This window comes from Leishmania major, chromosome 5 (assembly GCF_000002725.2).
Source record: "Leishmania major strain Friedlin complete genome, chromosome 5".
Lineage (NCBI taxonomy): Eukaryota > Euglenozoa > Kinetoplastea > Trypanosomatida > Trypanosomatidae > Leishmania > Leishmania major.
The window spans coordinates 335,001-350,644 of record NC_007246.2 but is presented as its reverse complement, the minus strand read 5'-3'; the positions used below and the strand labels follow the sequence as shown (position 1 = coordinate 350,644).

General features: G+C 62.8%; 4 protein-coding genes across 4 annotated transcripts in view; all 4 read right to left on the bottom strand.

Annotated features, from left to right (window-relative positions):
- Positions 1–216: 216 nt before the first annotated feature.
- On the bottom strand, positions 217–4,113 carry LMJF_05_0940 (conserved hypothetical protein; the record flags this gene model as incomplete). Its single annotated transcript, XM_001687519.1, has 1 exon — positions 217–4,113. The coding sequence occupies one exon, from the start codon at positions 4,111–4,113 to the stop codon at positions 217–219; it is 3,897 nt and encodes a 1,298-aa protein (XP_001687571.1).
- A 1,055-nt stretch (positions 4,114–5,168) lies between these two features.
- On the bottom strand, positions 5,169–6,563 carry LMJF_05_0930 (putative ubiquitin-conjugating enzyme; the record flags this gene model as incomplete). The annotated part of the gene is made up of 1 exon (XM_001687518.1): positions 5,169–6,563. One exon carries the CDS (start codon positions 6,561–6,563, stop codon positions 5,169–5,171), a length of 1,395 nt encoding a protein of 464 aa, XP_001687570.1.
- Positions 6,564–8,595: 2,032 nt separating this feature from the next.
- Positions 8,596–11,940, bottom strand: LMJF_05_0920 (putative paraflagellar rod protein; the record flags this gene model as incomplete). Its single annotated transcript, XM_001687517.1, has 1 exon — positions 8,596–11,940. The coding sequence occupies one exon, from the start codon at positions 11,938–11,940 to the stop codon at positions 8,596–8,598; it is 3,345 nt and encodes a 1,114-aa protein (XP_001687569.1).
- Positions 11,941–12,524: 584 nt separating this feature from the next.
- LMJF_05_0910 (conserved hypothetical protein) overlaps positions 12,525–15,644 on the bottom strand; it is a gene marked incomplete at both ends in the record, with an annotated part of 3,237 nt that continues 117 nt past the window's right edge. The window contains one exon of the mRNA XM_001687516.1: positions 12,525–15,644. This exon is cut by the window's right edge and continues 117 nt beyond it. Within this exon, the coding sequence (XP_001687568.1) occupies positions 12,525–15,644 (3,120 nt within the window).

Sequence of the window (15,644 nt, the reverse complement as noted above, 5' to 3'; positions counted from 1 at the left end):
TGTGTGTGTGTGTATGCCGACAGCTGCCCCACCTCTTCCCCTTCCCCTCTTCAGCGAGGCAGCGGAAAACAACCGATGCGGGTATGTCGTTAGGAGCAGCTCACAAATGAGGGGGAGGCGGTGGGAAGGCTTCACCGGCCTCGCGTGGGGTGGGCCGGGTGGGCCATGCGGTGCATATCTTTTCAATATGTTTCCTGCATGGATGCGAGGGACGTCTTACGGACGCTCGAAGACGCTGTAGATGAACTCTGCAATCTCGTCCACGTTCTCCAGCTGAAGGGCCGGTATGGTGCGCCACGATCCACGATCTAGAACGTCTTCATCTCCGCGCCGCATGCCGCCGATGGCGTAGTTGTGGCTGTTGTTTGCCGTGGTACTGCGGCTGGGGTGCAGAGGGGCGGTCGGGTAGCTCCCACTGCCGCATACGTTGTCATCCTCTTTTGCCGCTCTGTCGTAGGCTTGGGTGAAGCCCACTGGAGATGCCAAGAGTTCGCCTGGGCAGCGTCGAGGGCTGTCGTTGAACAGGTTCACCGCTACTGCCGACACAGCAAGCCCATGCTCGTTCTTACGCCACTCTTGCTTCAGCACTGCTGGCGCTCCGACGGTGAGGGCGGCAGAGGCGCTCGGTGGCCTACCCATCGCGTCAAACACGGAGTCGGGAGATCTGATAAACGTCGTGGCTGTAGTGTCAGTGTCCGTGCGAGTCGAAGATGGGGCGGCTGCAGCCGCAGCGGCAGTGGGGCCCTCCCGAGGCGGTGCGACCACCTTTTGGTGCGGCCTGCCACCAAGCTCGTCCTCGACTGCAGCACCAGTTGCAGCACTGAGAGTGGCGGTAATGGTGTCTGGCTTATTCGGCGCTGACTCGCTCTTCTGCGCTCGTTGGCGCGGGGGAACGATCTGCCGTCGCGCTAGTGTCTGCATCTGCAGCGTTGGTGAGAGTGCGCTTGGTACGGGCGAGGTGATGCGCAGGTCGAAGGAGGGGGTGCTGCTCAGCGGGGTTGGTGAGAGGGCCTCCATCTGCGCGAGGGCTCGCTGCACCTGCGACGGTGATCCGCCCAGGTTCGTCATCTGCCCTGACAGGCTCATGGCGGCGGTGATGACGGTGCTGTGGCTACACTTGCGGCTTGAGGTCGAATGCCCACTGTTCCTGCTGTTCGCTTGAGTGACAACGCCATGCGTCCCGTCTGCGGCATCGAACAGGTGCGGTGGGGTGATGGTGCCAACGGCGTTCTCGGAGCCCCACCCATCGCCAAGCCGGGTTATGGTCTCCGACGACGTGGACTGCTTCGGCTGCGACTGCACAGCAAAATGCTGCCGCTTCATCACGGCAGCATTGCGACGCCAGTACTCCGCCACGGCGTGCAAAAGGGTGTCGTGGCGGGTGACGCGGCTCGAGAGGGCATCGACCTCGGCGAGTGTCTGCGCCTTCTCCGCCTCACGACTCGCGATGGCACTGCGGAGCTCCTGCAGGATTGTGCGCGGCTCCTGCTGACCGTCCACCGCCGTCACCCCCTCAGCCGCAGTGGCGATGGCAGACGCGACGGCGCGTGCCTTGTGCTGGCAGGAGCTCTTCGGGCTCACCTTTGCCTTTTCCACCGGAGCACTTCTTTGTTGCCATGGCCATGGCTGTACCACTGCTGCCGCTGCCGCTGAAACCGGCGGCGCTGCCTTCTTCTCCCCGGCGGCATGCAGAAGGAGCGAGGCGACGGTGAGGGCACGTTGGCAATGTGGGAGCGGCATCGGGGCAGGTGGCAGAATGAGCTGTCGCTTGCGCTTCCCTGCCGAGGGGTGGGCTGCGGATGCTGGGGAGAGGGTCGAGGCAGCGAAGCACGACATTGCCCCCGTTCGGACACGGCTCTTGTTAGCGTCGCTGTAGCGGCCACCGCTCGGGTCGACCCCGTCACTGTAGTGCCGTCCCCTCACCCCTGCAGCGGCGTCTGTGGCCCGGCCAGCCTCGTCTGCGTCGCCATCCTCATCTCCCGCTGCGTATGCGTGTGATGTGGCCGTCAGGGTATAAATGTCCTTCTCCAGCTGTATGTTCTCCAGCAGCACACGCGCCACGGCCTGTTGCAGACGGTACAGCTCCGCTGCCGCAGCATCTGCGGCGTCGTACTGGCGCTTCACATCCACCTGCGCCACCGTGCAATCCTCTGAAACACTCGCCACCAGCTGCTCCAGCTGCGCCATCGTGAGCTGCTCACCGTGAACGCCACTGTAGTTCGGCGGCAGGACCACAGACTTGGGCAGGAGCCGCAGCGCACGGCGGCGCTGCCCGCTGCCGCCTCTCTTCTTCGCTTTCGTTGTGCCACTGCCGTGCTTCTGCGCCGACGCTGCCGTTTCTGTTCCTGGGGCTGCCGTCGTGGCCGTAACGATGCTCGGCGCCGCGGTAGCACCGGGAGCCAGAGCAGGAAGTACCGGGGATTGATTACTCATCACATGCGGCGTGCCCGCTGCTGCTGCTGCTGTGGTTGGGGTGGATGGTATCGGAGGAGAGGAGGAGGCAGCGGCGGAAGGCGGACGCTCGCCTGCCGACGCGGGGGGTGCATGCGAAGTTAGCAGCGGCAGCTTGACCCCGCCTTTGCTGCGGGGGGCGCCGCTGTTGTGTGCGTCCTCCGTAGGGGGGTTCCCCACCGTGGGGTGGGTGAGAGGAGGCCGACGACCGCATGCCCCGCGAGCCCCGTCAGCTGTCCGGTCCGCGTTAAGGAAGGCGACGTGGTTGTTGCGGCCTTTGCTCTCTGGCCGCGACTTCTCTACAGCGGCGTCTGCGTTGACCGTCGTGTCGGAGCCCGTGAGGAGGGCACGCTGTGGGGGAAGGCCACAGGAGAAGTCGCCCTGAACCTGCTGTGCCTGCTGCGGAAACAGCGAAGCCAACTCTGCCCTCAGGCGATCTGTTGCATGAGCCGGTGTGGAGGATGGCTGCTGCTGGTACTCAGCAGGGTCCAAGCTGCCAGGCGGCGTAATGAGCTTCCGCCATGCCGCGGGACTGCTCAGGGATATGTGCGACGACGCATCTGCGCCGTGGGATGCGTGTGCGGACAGTGCCGGCGATGTAGGGGTGGCATGCGAAAGAGGGGCTAGGTGACGCTGCCGCTTCTGCTTCGGCACTATAGTGGCGGCGGGCAGCTTTTCAGGTACATGGGCGGGCTGCGGTGGCTGCTCGGGGGGCTCTGTGGCCGAGAGGAGCGGGGCGGCTGCCTCCACCGGTGATGCCGGCATCGAATTCGAGCTGTAGAAGTAGCGAAAACACAAGAGCGCCATCGCAGCGGCCTGCGCACTCTCCTCCTCGCTCAGCACCACTGGCGCTTGAGATGGACGGTCTGCGGTGGTGTCGAAGGGGTTCTCTATTGCTGCCGCAGCCTCCTTAGACGGGGTTGCCGGCGGCGGTGGCCCGGTGCTTCTCGACGCGGCAGAGTGCAGCGCCTGCGCAGTGCGGAAGAGCTCCAGCAGATCCGCAGGAATGCGAGCAGCCAACTCGGACGCCGGGTGGTGCTGCGTCTTCAGGAACGGGTTTCCCTCCATATCGCATGGGGCACCCGGTGCAGCGTCCTCGGGTGCTGCCGCTGCCGCGGAGGAGGATGGAGGTCGAATGTAAGATGCCTCATCACGTGTGGTGAGAGCTGCTTCTGCTACTGCATCCGGTGTCGATGCCCCGCCTCGTGATGCGCCGCTCAGGCGGTCTTCCTTTTCGGTTCCATCGTCCGCCGCCACTGGTCTCTGACGCTTCTGCTGCAGCTGATGATGCGCCCACAGCTGCTGGAACAGGACCATCTCTGTCACCTCGATGTCTGTCGCTTGCACATCCAGCTCCAAATTTTCCTTGTGCTCCTTTCGCAGCTTGCTCATGATTTCGCGTTTCTCTGCCGTGCCGCTGCCACTGCTACTGCGCTGGTCTTGCATACTCGGAGCGCGGAGGCCTAGGTGTGCTACAACAACCTCACCAAGACGGGAGAAGTACTCCTCCATGAGGTGCTGGACACCGTCACACCACGCTGCAATCGAGGAGCTCGCCATCTGCGAGGGCAGCTGGCCAAGCATGCGAGTTTCCACATACGTGTGCTTCGGGAGCGAGGGGGCGCGGGTCGATGAGCTTCCAGCGGCCTCAACCGTTATCATTGCCGCCAGCTCCGTGTGCAGATCCTGTGTATGCGTTTGAGGGCGTTGATGGATGAGTGCGTCGGCGCTGACGACGACTGAGGTTGAGGCACCGTTCACAGGGATGTCGACGAAGAGTGTGCCCGGGAGAGGCAGGAATGATGCCGAGGAGAGGCTAAGTGTGTGTGGGTGTGGAAAGGGAGAGGGAAGAGAGAGCTGCTGGATGACGTTGACGATGGGGATGGGGCATGTTGGGGAAATATGCTCGAAAGGAGGAGGCAAGGATTACGCGGGGTGATGGTGGATGGAGACTACGCACCCACTTTATATCAGATGGCGATGTGCACTCCGTGTGCCACCATCGTGCACACATACATCTACCGGTGTCTAACGTCCTCGCGGTTAGAGAGTGGCGTCGCACCGCCCTCTTCCTCTCCCTCTCCTTCTTCCCCTCACCAAGCAGTATGCGCGCGCGTCGCTTCAGTTACACGTGTGGTGTTGGGGCATCGTGTAGGCTCTGGGCAGAGGGAAGAGGTGGGGAGGGCGGCCGTCCAGGCACACTCCCAATGGAAGCACGATGAGAGAGCGAGAGCGAGAGAGAGAGAGACCAAGGATGGACCGTAAAAGTACGCAGCCCAAGCGGACGAAGAATTCATAGAAACATACACAGACACAGTGACAGGTAGGAAGACAGACATGTGCAGGTAAACAAGCAGAACAACGACAGGGTGAAGGTGCGCGCACGCACCGAGGGATGGAGAAGACAACGGAATTTCCAACCTCTTCCTCCCTCTCTCTCTCTCTCTCTCGTCACGAGCGGCGCTCACATCGCCATGAAGAGATACGACCGGGAGATGTGGGTCGGAAGCGCGGAGGTGGCCGTGACACTGGATGCGCACAGCGTCATCAGCACCCTCCACAAACAAGCAAAAAAAAACTTCCAAATAGCTGCAGCAACAGTTGCTCACGCTCGAGTACGGTGCAGCGCTGCCGCCGCCCCTCTCCATACAAACCAAGACACACACACACACACACACACACACACACACACACACACACACACCGCCCCCACCATGCTAGCTCATTAGCAGACTGCAGAGGCCACGACGCAGCAGGATCAGCACCACGAAGAGGAAGCTGACGATGATGGCGCGATCGAGAAGGCGTAGCGGTATCGACACTTCCATGATGCTCACTCCGAAGACGACGCGCTGCGCGAATTGTGGCGGCGCGACCACAGCAGCAGCTGGCGAAAGAGGCGAAGCCGACGTCCCTGCCACATCAGCTGCAACAACGCCGTCTACCACAGCGCTTGTCACCGGTGGCGTCGCGTCTGCTGCTGCTGCTGCGGCGGCGGCGGCGAGCCCCGCTTCACTCTGAGGAGTATCGCAGACTAGGGACTCGGGGCGCATGTCGTAGAGACGGTCAGGCTCTGCTGCTGCTGGTGGTGGTGGTGCAGCCGCCACCGGCGCTCGCACGACTCGAGCAGGACTCACGTCGGTGAAGCAGGCAAGCGCGTCGTCATCTTCGCTCATCGCTCCCTCCTCGTTTATGGCGGCGCCGCTCTTCGATGTGTGCTCGTGCGCCGCTGGACTGGGCGTCTGCGGTGTGCCATGGACGCCTGGTGTAGGTGACTGGAGCGCATTCGCATCCACTACCGTCGACGCGAGCGCCGGTGAAGATGGCGTGTCCTTGGGGGCATTGTGGCTCTGTGGTGCGTCGGGGGCTTTGGCAGCTGTCTCACTCGCATCCGCGGCAGTGGGCGGCGGCAGCAGCGTGGAAGAGGGAGTGGCGGACGGGGGAGGGGCGGGTGACGACGCGGTATCGGGCGCGTCTTGCGTTGCTTCTGCGTCCTCGGGCTTCGCCATGGCGCTGGCTGCAGGGGTTGCGGGTGGTGGTGGTGGCGGCGGCAGCTTCGGCACCTGCGCCTCTTTCTCTGGCGAGATTTCCGGGTGCATTTTCATCTGCGTCTCCCACACGTCCTTCGTTGCCATCCCGCACGTGCTGCACGTGAACGACCACGTTTCCGTGGCCCACGCCTCCTTCGTCTCGCGTGCGATCATGTTTTTGGGGAAGGCGCCAACGCCGAACTCGTCCTCCTGCGCCATAAAATGACGCAGCGCCGTCAACGTCAGCGCGATGTCGTACGTCGGCTGCCACAGCTCCTTGTGGTAGCTGCTGATAGTCGAGCAGATCTTCTCACGCACGGCGAAGCGACCACTGCGGGTAAAGAAGAGAATGTCTGGCGGCTCCAGCGGGTAGGAGCGGGAGAAGATGAGGGCGCCGTGGTAGATGCCCTTCTTGTACGGAAGCGAGTTGTCGTCCCCGCCGGGGCCACGCAGCGTGAAGTGCCATTCAAAAATGTTGTCTGCCAGTGGCGCGACGTAATACTCGCGGACGCGGTTCTCAGGCTTCTGCAGGCGGCGGTACTCGTTGCTGAGCCGCTTGATGGCGGAGGACGCGTACGACATGCGGCGAGAATAGGGGTGGGGTGGGGTGGGGGGGGGAAGGAGGAGCACAAAGAGACACACAGGGACGGGGCGTCTGCGAGAGCGTGTGTGTGTGTATGTGAGGGTGTGTGCGCGTCTCTCCGTTCGGCTGTCGGTTCGGGCCTTCACCTATTGTCTAATGGTTTCTCTTGTTCGTGGACGACGCACAGCTGTAGCGACAATGTCATCACACCTTCTTCGCATGCATTTCGTCAGCGCCATGCATGGCGTTGCACACAGGGAAGCCGTTGGTGGGGTTGGGAGAAGGGGAGAAAGTGCGAGAGAGGAGAATGGGGCCACATGAGGCAAGGAGGGAAGGCAATGGTCGTGCGTGTACGGCCCCAATACGGGGTGGTGGTGGTGTGAGTGAGGGAAAGAGGTTCCGCGCACATGACGACTCGCACGGGATGATCCAAGTAACCGTCTCTCCCCTCCATCCATCCTGCGCCGTCTGTGTGTCCGTATCTGTCTTTCCTTCTCCCTCCCTTGTCCATCAGCGCACGCAGCGTCGCCCTACTGTCGGCGGGGCACACGTACACACAGATACATACTTTTATATCTGTGTGCACGTACAATATATACATGTTTGTATGTAGAAGGGCTGATGGTTGAATGCCATGACGCTCATTCAACGCGATCGCTCCACAGACTTGCCGCTGAAAGAGAGCAGCACGCAAGAACACACAGACAAGAATGGGCAACAGCTGGCGCGTTAGTGAGAGCGGGTGGGGCGTGGGATGCATGCGTGGACGGCGCGGGACCGAAAGGCGTGTGCGCTGGAATGGGGGCGAATAACGTTCCAGTCCGTCAACGTTGCGTTGCCACCACCACCACCGCCACCCACCTATTTCCCTCCCTCTTTCCCTGCTGTTTGCGCTTGTACAGCCCCCCCCCCCCTCCCCCCCCACACACCACACCACACCCCGACACGTACGTTGGCACAAGAGCGACCATGTCGAGGGGCACACGCGCCAACAACACGGAGAAAAGCAAGCCACACATACGGAGAGCACTCCGCGATAAGGGCGATGAAAGGGTTGGTGCTCGTTTACACGCCTACATGCAGCAGTCCATCATGGACATGTACCGCTCAGTCTATCTTTGCCGTGCGTGTGATGCAGTACCGCTCTCGATGATGGACTCTCGCTCTCGTGCTGTTGCCTCCCTTATCATTATCTAACCCTGTCGACGAAACCTTCCCTACCCCCTCTCTCCTCACTCCCCCTTATCCACCCACCCATCAAATATAGATGCACACGCTGCCACGCAAATCCAGGTGTAGACGGGAAAGGGAGTGGGGTGAGGTGGGGTGGAGGCTGACGTGTCTGCGTCTTGCTGACATCAGGAGGAGCCGAGGAGGAGCGAGGGGTGGGGGAGGGGGAGGCGAGGGGGGTTTAAGTGACCAAGGAGCAATACATGTGTTTATATACATATACACGTATACACGTGCATACGGCGCTGCCGCCGCGCACCGTAGCGACCCTTCCCCCCCCCCCCCCCCCCCCACACACACACACACACATACAGAGACATAGACACGCGTTGACATTGTCATCGACACAACGTACAAGCATGAAGGATGGTGGAGGGATGGGGAGAGCGGTGATGGCGTGTGTGTGCGTGGGGGGGGGAGTAATACATACATCTGAGGATGGGTGGATGCGTCCGGTGGCCCTTGCGTTGTGCCCTCACTCATGTATGTGGACGCACACACACACGCACAGACACACGGCAACCTTTCACATACACTTTACTTTTCTGTTCCTCTGCGGCCCCCGTACCCCCACCCCTTTCTACATCCAGGAGACAGAGGGATTGGGGGGTTGGGGCAGCAGTGAGAAACGTGACACACGAAGAAGGCGGAGGGAAGCACCAAAAAGGACGCGGTTCAATGTGTGTGTGCATCAGCCAGAGAGAGGGAGGGATGTGAGAGCAGGAGAGAGGGGCGCGAACCTTGATACGGCATCTGGAGCCGCAGCTCTGGCATGCTACCGTTATCCTCTATTGCTTCACATCATCGCTTGCTTCTCTTGCATCTAATGGAGGCCGTGACGCTGCTGGTACGGGTCCTGCCGCGATCGGTTACCGCCATCTTGGAAATGCCCTGCATGATGCGCTCCTCCGTCGCGTGTAGGCTGGATAAGGAGGCAGCTGTGGGGGCAGCAGCCACCGTGGCAGCTGTAGAGGTCTGATTTGCACCTTGCGGCGAGGGTTCTGTTGTCGTCGCGGTCGGTTCGTCGCTGTTGTCGCTGTGATCAGTGCGCTGCGATGGCGGGTAGGTGCGGTTCATTCTGCGAAGTGGAGGCAGCTGACGGCCATTCTTCCCACAAAGGGCCCCGGAAGCAGTAGCGGTGGGGTTGGCTGCTTCCCCCGCGGTCGGCGGCAGTGGGCAGGAGTGCAGCGATTCGACAGCTTGCAGCCGCGGCGGCGATGGCGCATTCGTGCCGGTGAGGCCCTTCGCACCTTCAGCCCGAGCAGAGGAGGCCGCGGGTTGTGAAGCTGCCACGGTGGTGAGTGTCGCAGGGGAGCGTGAGGTGATGCTCGAGGTGGTCGCGGTCGGCCGCACGCCGATGCAATCTTCTATCAGTTGCTGGTACTCGAGTAGCTTCTGCGACCGTTGCTGCGTGCGTCTGGCGAGCTCCTCCTCGGGGGACACAAAGTTCACGCCAGCTTCGCGGAGCAGCTGCTCTGTCGGCCGGAAGCGTTCAAGCTGCAGTCGACTCCGCTGGTCGAGCTGGTCGATCTGCTTCTGCACCTCGGCCTTCGCGGCCTCATAGCGCTGCTTGGTTTTGCTGAACTCCTTTGCCTTCGGGTTGAGCGCGTCCATGGCAACCTCCTGCTGCAGCGTGTAGTACTCAATCTTCTTTTCGATTTCCTCGGCGTTGCGCGCCTTCTTGAAGCGCAGGTCGCCGAGCGTGAGGTAGAGGGCGCGGAACTGCTCCAATCGGTCCTTGCGAAGCGCCACCTGAGAGTGGCTGAGATGACCTCGCAGCACCTCGCGGGCAAAGGCCTCGACGTGACGGCAGCTAAACTGCACAGCCCCAGTGTACTGGCGCACGCCTTCGACAACTGTCTGTAGGTTGTGCTGCGTCTCGGCGAGGGCGGCTGCCCTGGCATCGGCGAAGCACGCAAAGGATGCCGCGTCCTCCTCCCTCTGGCGCTCCTGGGTGACATGGCTGATCCAGTCGTCTACGAGAAAGCTTTGCGTCTGCTGCAGGTCGTTCAGCTGCTTCTCCAGTTGCTCCATCGCGCGGTAGCACGCCATCTGCTGGTCGCTGTTCGTCTGCCACGCCTTCTTCCATGTGTGGTTGTACGCCGACATATTGTTGCGCTGGCGATGACGCGCCTGCGCCACGGCCCGCCGCTTCTCCTTCACCCGCTCCACATCGAGGGTGACCTCCGAGAGTTTGCTCGTGTACTCCTCGATCACGCGCGTCAGCCGCGTCGTAAGCAGATCGCGCTGCTCCAGCACGCGCGTCAGCGGCGCGTCGACGCACACCTCTCCGTATTTCCGCATTATTGCTTCCAACTCGTCGTAGGGCCCTGCCATCGCCTCAGCCAGCGACCCCTGCTCGTAATAGAGCTCCTCAGAGCGCTGCATATCGCCGTTCGCGATTGCCTGCGCCTGCGCCTGCTGCAGCTCCTCCGCGTCAAACTTCATGCGTCGCAGCTTCTCGCGCGTGTTCTCGCTCTTTTCCTCCAAGGTGGAGTTCGAGAGGAGCTCGTTCAGATTCTGGATCAGCGGCTGCGTCCAGGTTTGCAACTGATGCACGAGGGCGATTGGTTGTCTGCCGCACCTGGCGTAGTGCGAGTCACGCGTAAAACGGGCCTGCAGCGCGGTGAGGCTGTCCTGCATGTGCTGAACGGCGACAGGTATGTGCTGCCAACTGATATCGTCGACGTTCGCGCCAGTCGTCACTGCCCCGAGAGTTGTGATTCCTCTTTTGATGGTGCTGACGTCACTGCCGTTGCCCTGGCTATCAGCAGGCGCCGCCGCAGACCTCAGGTGTGCCTCGTAGGCGAACAGATGACACCGCTGCAGGGCCGCAAACCGCTGCTGCGTCTCCTGTAGCTGTCGCGCCACTTCACTGTCATCAGCCGGTGTCGATGAGGACAGGCTTCCCGCTTTGGTGGCGCTAGTGTTGTGTGCCGGTGCCGCCGCCACGACCGGTGACTGCGACGACTGCATCCCGATGGCCGTCGAGCGCGGCGGCGCCGGCCGCGATACCGCTGTGGCGGAGGGGCGATAAAAGAGCTTCGCGTATTCCTCCAGTACGGCCTCGGTGCTCGTGCGCTCCCGTTGCTGCGCGGTGCAAGACACGGGAGAGTGCCTGGGGCTGCTGGAAGCCGAGCTCTCCTGGGTTTTCGCATTCGGGCTACCCGCCGTCTGGCTGCTGCGGGTTTTACTGTTGCTACCATGCCTCTTCATGGGCTCGGAGTAGTGGCTCACCAAGCTATCCCCGCTCCCGTTCTTTTTCTCCTCAGCGTCGTTGTCGATGCCTCGCGGTGCAACGGGCTTTCGCGGTGACGTGTGCTGCTGCGCGAGCGCGGGCGGTGTAGGGGAGGTGGTCGGGGTCGCTGGCGGCGGAAGTGGCAGGAGTAACTGATCAGGAGTGACGCGCAACCCGCAGAAACGCGTGAAGACGGCGTCGCTGGCAAGCGCTCGGCGCTGGTGCAGGGACGGGGGGATGTTCTGCGGCGCTGCGGCTGGCTTGCCGTTGCTGGCAACGTTCGCCGAGTTTGAGCTGTGCTGCTCGAGAAACGGGCGGTCTACTGCTGCTGCGGCGACCGAGACGCTCAGCTGCTGCGGGCTCACCTCCTTCGTCCTTTGACCGGCGTACGCAGTGGGCGTGGTCACTGACCCGAGAGTCTCCTCGCCCGTTTCGGGGGAGGGAAGCAGGTGTACCTTGATGACGTGCTGCGAGGCCTCCTCGTACTGCTGCATGAGGTGTCGAACACGCCGCAGGTTATCGTGCAGCGCGCTGAGCCGTTCGCTGGCACCTGACGGCGCTGTTGCCGTCACACTGGACAGCCGCGTCGCTGCCATGATGCTCATCAGAGAGCCGGACTCGGCCGGTACAGGCCCGGGGAGCAGGGAGTTTTGCGAGCCCACGGTCGCGTTCGTTGTGCGCGTCACTTCGGATGCCTTTCGATGTGACTGGGCTGAGGCGTCACTGGGGACAGCGCTGTCGGCAGCAGCTCGAATCGCATACTCTAACAGCACGAGCTGCGCGTGCGCTGTGGAAAGTGCTGTGGATGTCTCCCGGGTGGGCGGGACAACCTCGTCGCCGGCGGCTGCACCACCACTGCCGCTGCCACTGGCGTTCGGCGCTGCCGCCGAGGGTGAGGACAGCAGCATCCTTCTTGATTGGGACGCACGCCACGACACGGATGGTGGGGGGTTTGGTGCTGTCGTGTGGGTGTGTCGGTGCGTACGCGTGAAGGGTGATGGTTGGTGGGTCAGATGATGTGTACTCGAGAGATGAGCGGCAGCACAGCCAGGCCTTGACGCTGGGGCGGGGGGGGGCGAGAGAGAGAGAGAGAGAGAGAGAGAGAGAGAGAGAGCGGAGGGACGATGGACGTGAGGTAATGGATGTGTGGGTTGGTTGCATCACGAGTAGCGTGGATGAGAGGTGCCGCATATTGAGCAGGGATGCGGCGCAGGATGGCGAGAGGGAGAGGTGTGCTGGTAGTGGTGGTGGTGAGATTGGCACGCCATGTTGAAGGGTGTGACCGGAAGCACACGAGCAAACACACACACACACACGCAGAGGCTGACGCTCATCCACGCGCGTCTGTCTCACGGGTGCTTCTCTGCTTACGAGGTGGGCTTTAACTCGTAGTAACATGGGGTCGTATGGAGGGGTGGGGGTGAGGGAGGGAGGCAGGGAGCTGACTAGCTACTGCAGTGAGAGCAGGCGCTTGATGCTCTGCACAAAGCCTTCATGGAGAGGAGGTTGGATAGTCGAGGAGACACCGGCCGGTGAGAGGGTCCTGATGCTGGAAGATAGTTTCCGACGGGCTGCTGGCAGAGAACAGGGTGTCGATCTTGGAGAAGGGCGGCATGAGCACGGCACCGATGAAGTCCTTGTCATGAAGGCTGCTCCCCGTAGCAGAGGACACCTCGACCTTTTCACGTGCCGTCTCCATCGCTGCTGCCACCTTCGTATCCCTGCGGCATCGTTCGCCCATTGCCTCGTCGGCATCCGCCTTCATGTCACTGTCGAAGCGCATAGACGACGCAGGGCAGTAGGCGGCGTGGTTGTAGAGGCGTGGCCGCAGCCGCAGCGGCGGTGTCAGGATGGACGTGCCAGTCGTCTGCACTGACTGCAGATGCGGGATGGACAACCACGTTCGTGGAAACAGATGCGTCAGCAACGGGTTTGCCGAGACGTCGAGTGACAGAAGGCCGATCAGACGCGGGTTCAGCTCCCCGAAGGCGTTCACGCTGTGATCGATGCTCTGCACCGGGTCGGCAAAGTTCGGGGTGAAGGCGCTGTCCTCGAGGACGCTGTAGAGCCGCCGTGTGGCGGACTGCGACACGTCGCTCGTGACGGTGATCATCGCCTCCGGCCATCGGTAGGGGCTCCATCGCTCATTTTGAAAGCGGGCCAGCGAGGCCACCTCGGAGAAGTAGGCGGCAAGGTCTTCGTGGTGGTTGCGCTGGCCGATCTTCTCCAGCCGACGCAGCACCCACTGCAGCTCGCTTCCGATCGCTGCGACAGACGCTAGAGGTTGCCGCGCCGCGGCCGTTGCGAGGGAGGCAGATGACAAGTTGCGTGCTTCCAACATGCGCATGCGAGAGCGGCGGCCCCAGTACAGGTCAGAGCGAGGGGTGAGCACGCTGACTTCCGGCGCTGACTTGCTGCCGCATTGCCGGGCCGCGGCTGCCGTTGCGGATGGAAGGTTCGCTGCCTCACAGGCATCGGTGAAGCCCGACTGGGTGCCGCTGCCGCTGCCGCTGCTGCCGCCTGTGTTGGTGCTCTCGCGCCTTCCACGAGCAGCGGCAGCGTCTCGCTGCTCGTCATACGCGGACGCGATGTCGTAGAAGTCCGGCAAGTACCCACGCAGCCCCATGTTCGCCAAGTTCAGCTTAACAAAGGTGTACGGGATCGTCACGGTGGAGCTGTCGTTGCGCTGCTTGCCGTACTGCAGCCCCCGCGGCGCGGCCTCGGCCATCGTCCGGAGAAGGCGGCGCTGCATACCAAAAAGATCCCCAGTGAGTGGCCGCTCGGCGTACTCCGGCGTGGCGAGGTCCGACGGGGGGCCCGAGAGAGTCGCTGATGGCGACGGTGATGACGGCGCCCATTCGTCGTCGCCGTCGTTGCAGGGGGCACTTGCGACGACGGGCTCGACCATCTCCTGGATGATGTTCTGCACGTCGATGTCGACGAGCACGGTTGGTTCCGTCAGGACCAGGTGCGGGTGCTCGTACGCGAACAGCTGCTCCGTCCACACCGAGCGCTTCGATCTCGCAGGGGTGCCGCGGCGCGAGCGGGCTGCTGCCTTTGTGCTTCCGCTGCGCCCTGCGTCCCCGTCAGTGCCGGTGGAGGCGGCCGAGGGCGATGGCGGTGGTGCTGCCGCCATCCCATCGACGCCGGCAGCACCGCGTGATGAGGTGGGGGTCTTCTCCCAGATCATCTCGTCCATCGCTGCCGTGTCGTCCATGCGGTCCCACTTGAGCCAGTATGCCGGCGCCGCTGAGGTGAACAGGCGGCGCGTCAGACGGCGTGTGTAGGCCGAGCAGGACGGCGCGGCGCAGCGCCGCTGTCGGCACTGCGGGCCGCGGCAGACAGAGAAGATGTCCTCCACGAACGCCTGCAGAGCAGGGTGTTCGCTGTCGATCAGCGAGTTCAGCGGAACGCGGACGACGACGCACGAGACGCCTGGCCAGCTGCAGTGATCCTGCCCTACCCAGACACTGCGCAGGACGGGGATGGTGGAGCTAAGATAGCGGAGAAAGTGGAACGTCTCCAGCCGCATGGCGTCCGCGTGCCGCAGCGCGCGCAGGTGGAGGCGCTGCAGATAAAAGACCAGCGATAGCCGCGTCAGCTCAAAGGTCAGCTGCCGCGCGTGCAGGTGTGGGTTGTCGGCGACGTCGCCCGTCGCTGTTTCTGGTCGGTTCTGCGAGGCGTGGCCGCGACTCATGTAATCCAGAAACTGGTAGCTTCGAGCCCGCATGAGCCGCAGGTGCTGCATCATGGCGTAGACAGGCATGCGGTTGTAATAGAGCAGCAGCGGAACGCGGAGCTTAAAGTCTCGCGCGAAGGCGTTGTAGTTGATCAGTTCTTTCTGGACGTCTTTGTCGATGGCGCGGGCCTGACAGCGGTTGCACGACCCGCCCGACGTCGCCTGCCGCGTGCGGAAGAAGGCGCTCAGCGCCCGCTCGTACGGTGGAGGGTCCTGACCAAACAGAGGGCCTGACAGTCGCGTTGCGCTGCGGGCGATGGCCGCGACGAGCCCACGCTGTGTGTCGACTGACCATGGCGGTTCACTGCGAGCTAGCGACAGAGAGGCCGCGGTGGGGGTAGCAACGTTGAGCCCGTGCTCATAGTGTGCGTCGGTCGCGTCTGGTGTCCGGTTGGACGGGGGCCACCACTCTATTTCCCACAGGTCCATTCGGCCCACCGTCGCCCCTATGCCGCTCAGCGCACGCGTGATGAACGGCGGCCGCGCGTAACGGCGACGCCTGCCTTCCGAGCTACCCGCCAGACCGCTGTCATCGCCTGCGGCCTGCCTTTCTGGAGCGGCCAGACCGAGGCGTAGGCCGCCGTCCTTTGAAGGGCCTCCGGCTCCGGTACCAGCGAGGCCGGCGCCTCCCACAGCACCGCTACCTGCCACACCGCTGCTCAAACCCCCGTACGACCCCTCGCCGGCAGCGCTCATGAGGAGGTCGTACCGCCCGCACAAGGTGCACTGGAAGTAGTAGAGGAGCATCAGTAGCAGAAGAAGAAGATACCGACAGCGCGTCTTGTGCACGCGCACGTACATGTGATACGTGCGCATCAGCTCCAACGCGTCGGACGAGCTCAGTAGCGCTGTGGAGGCTGCTGCGGCTGCGGT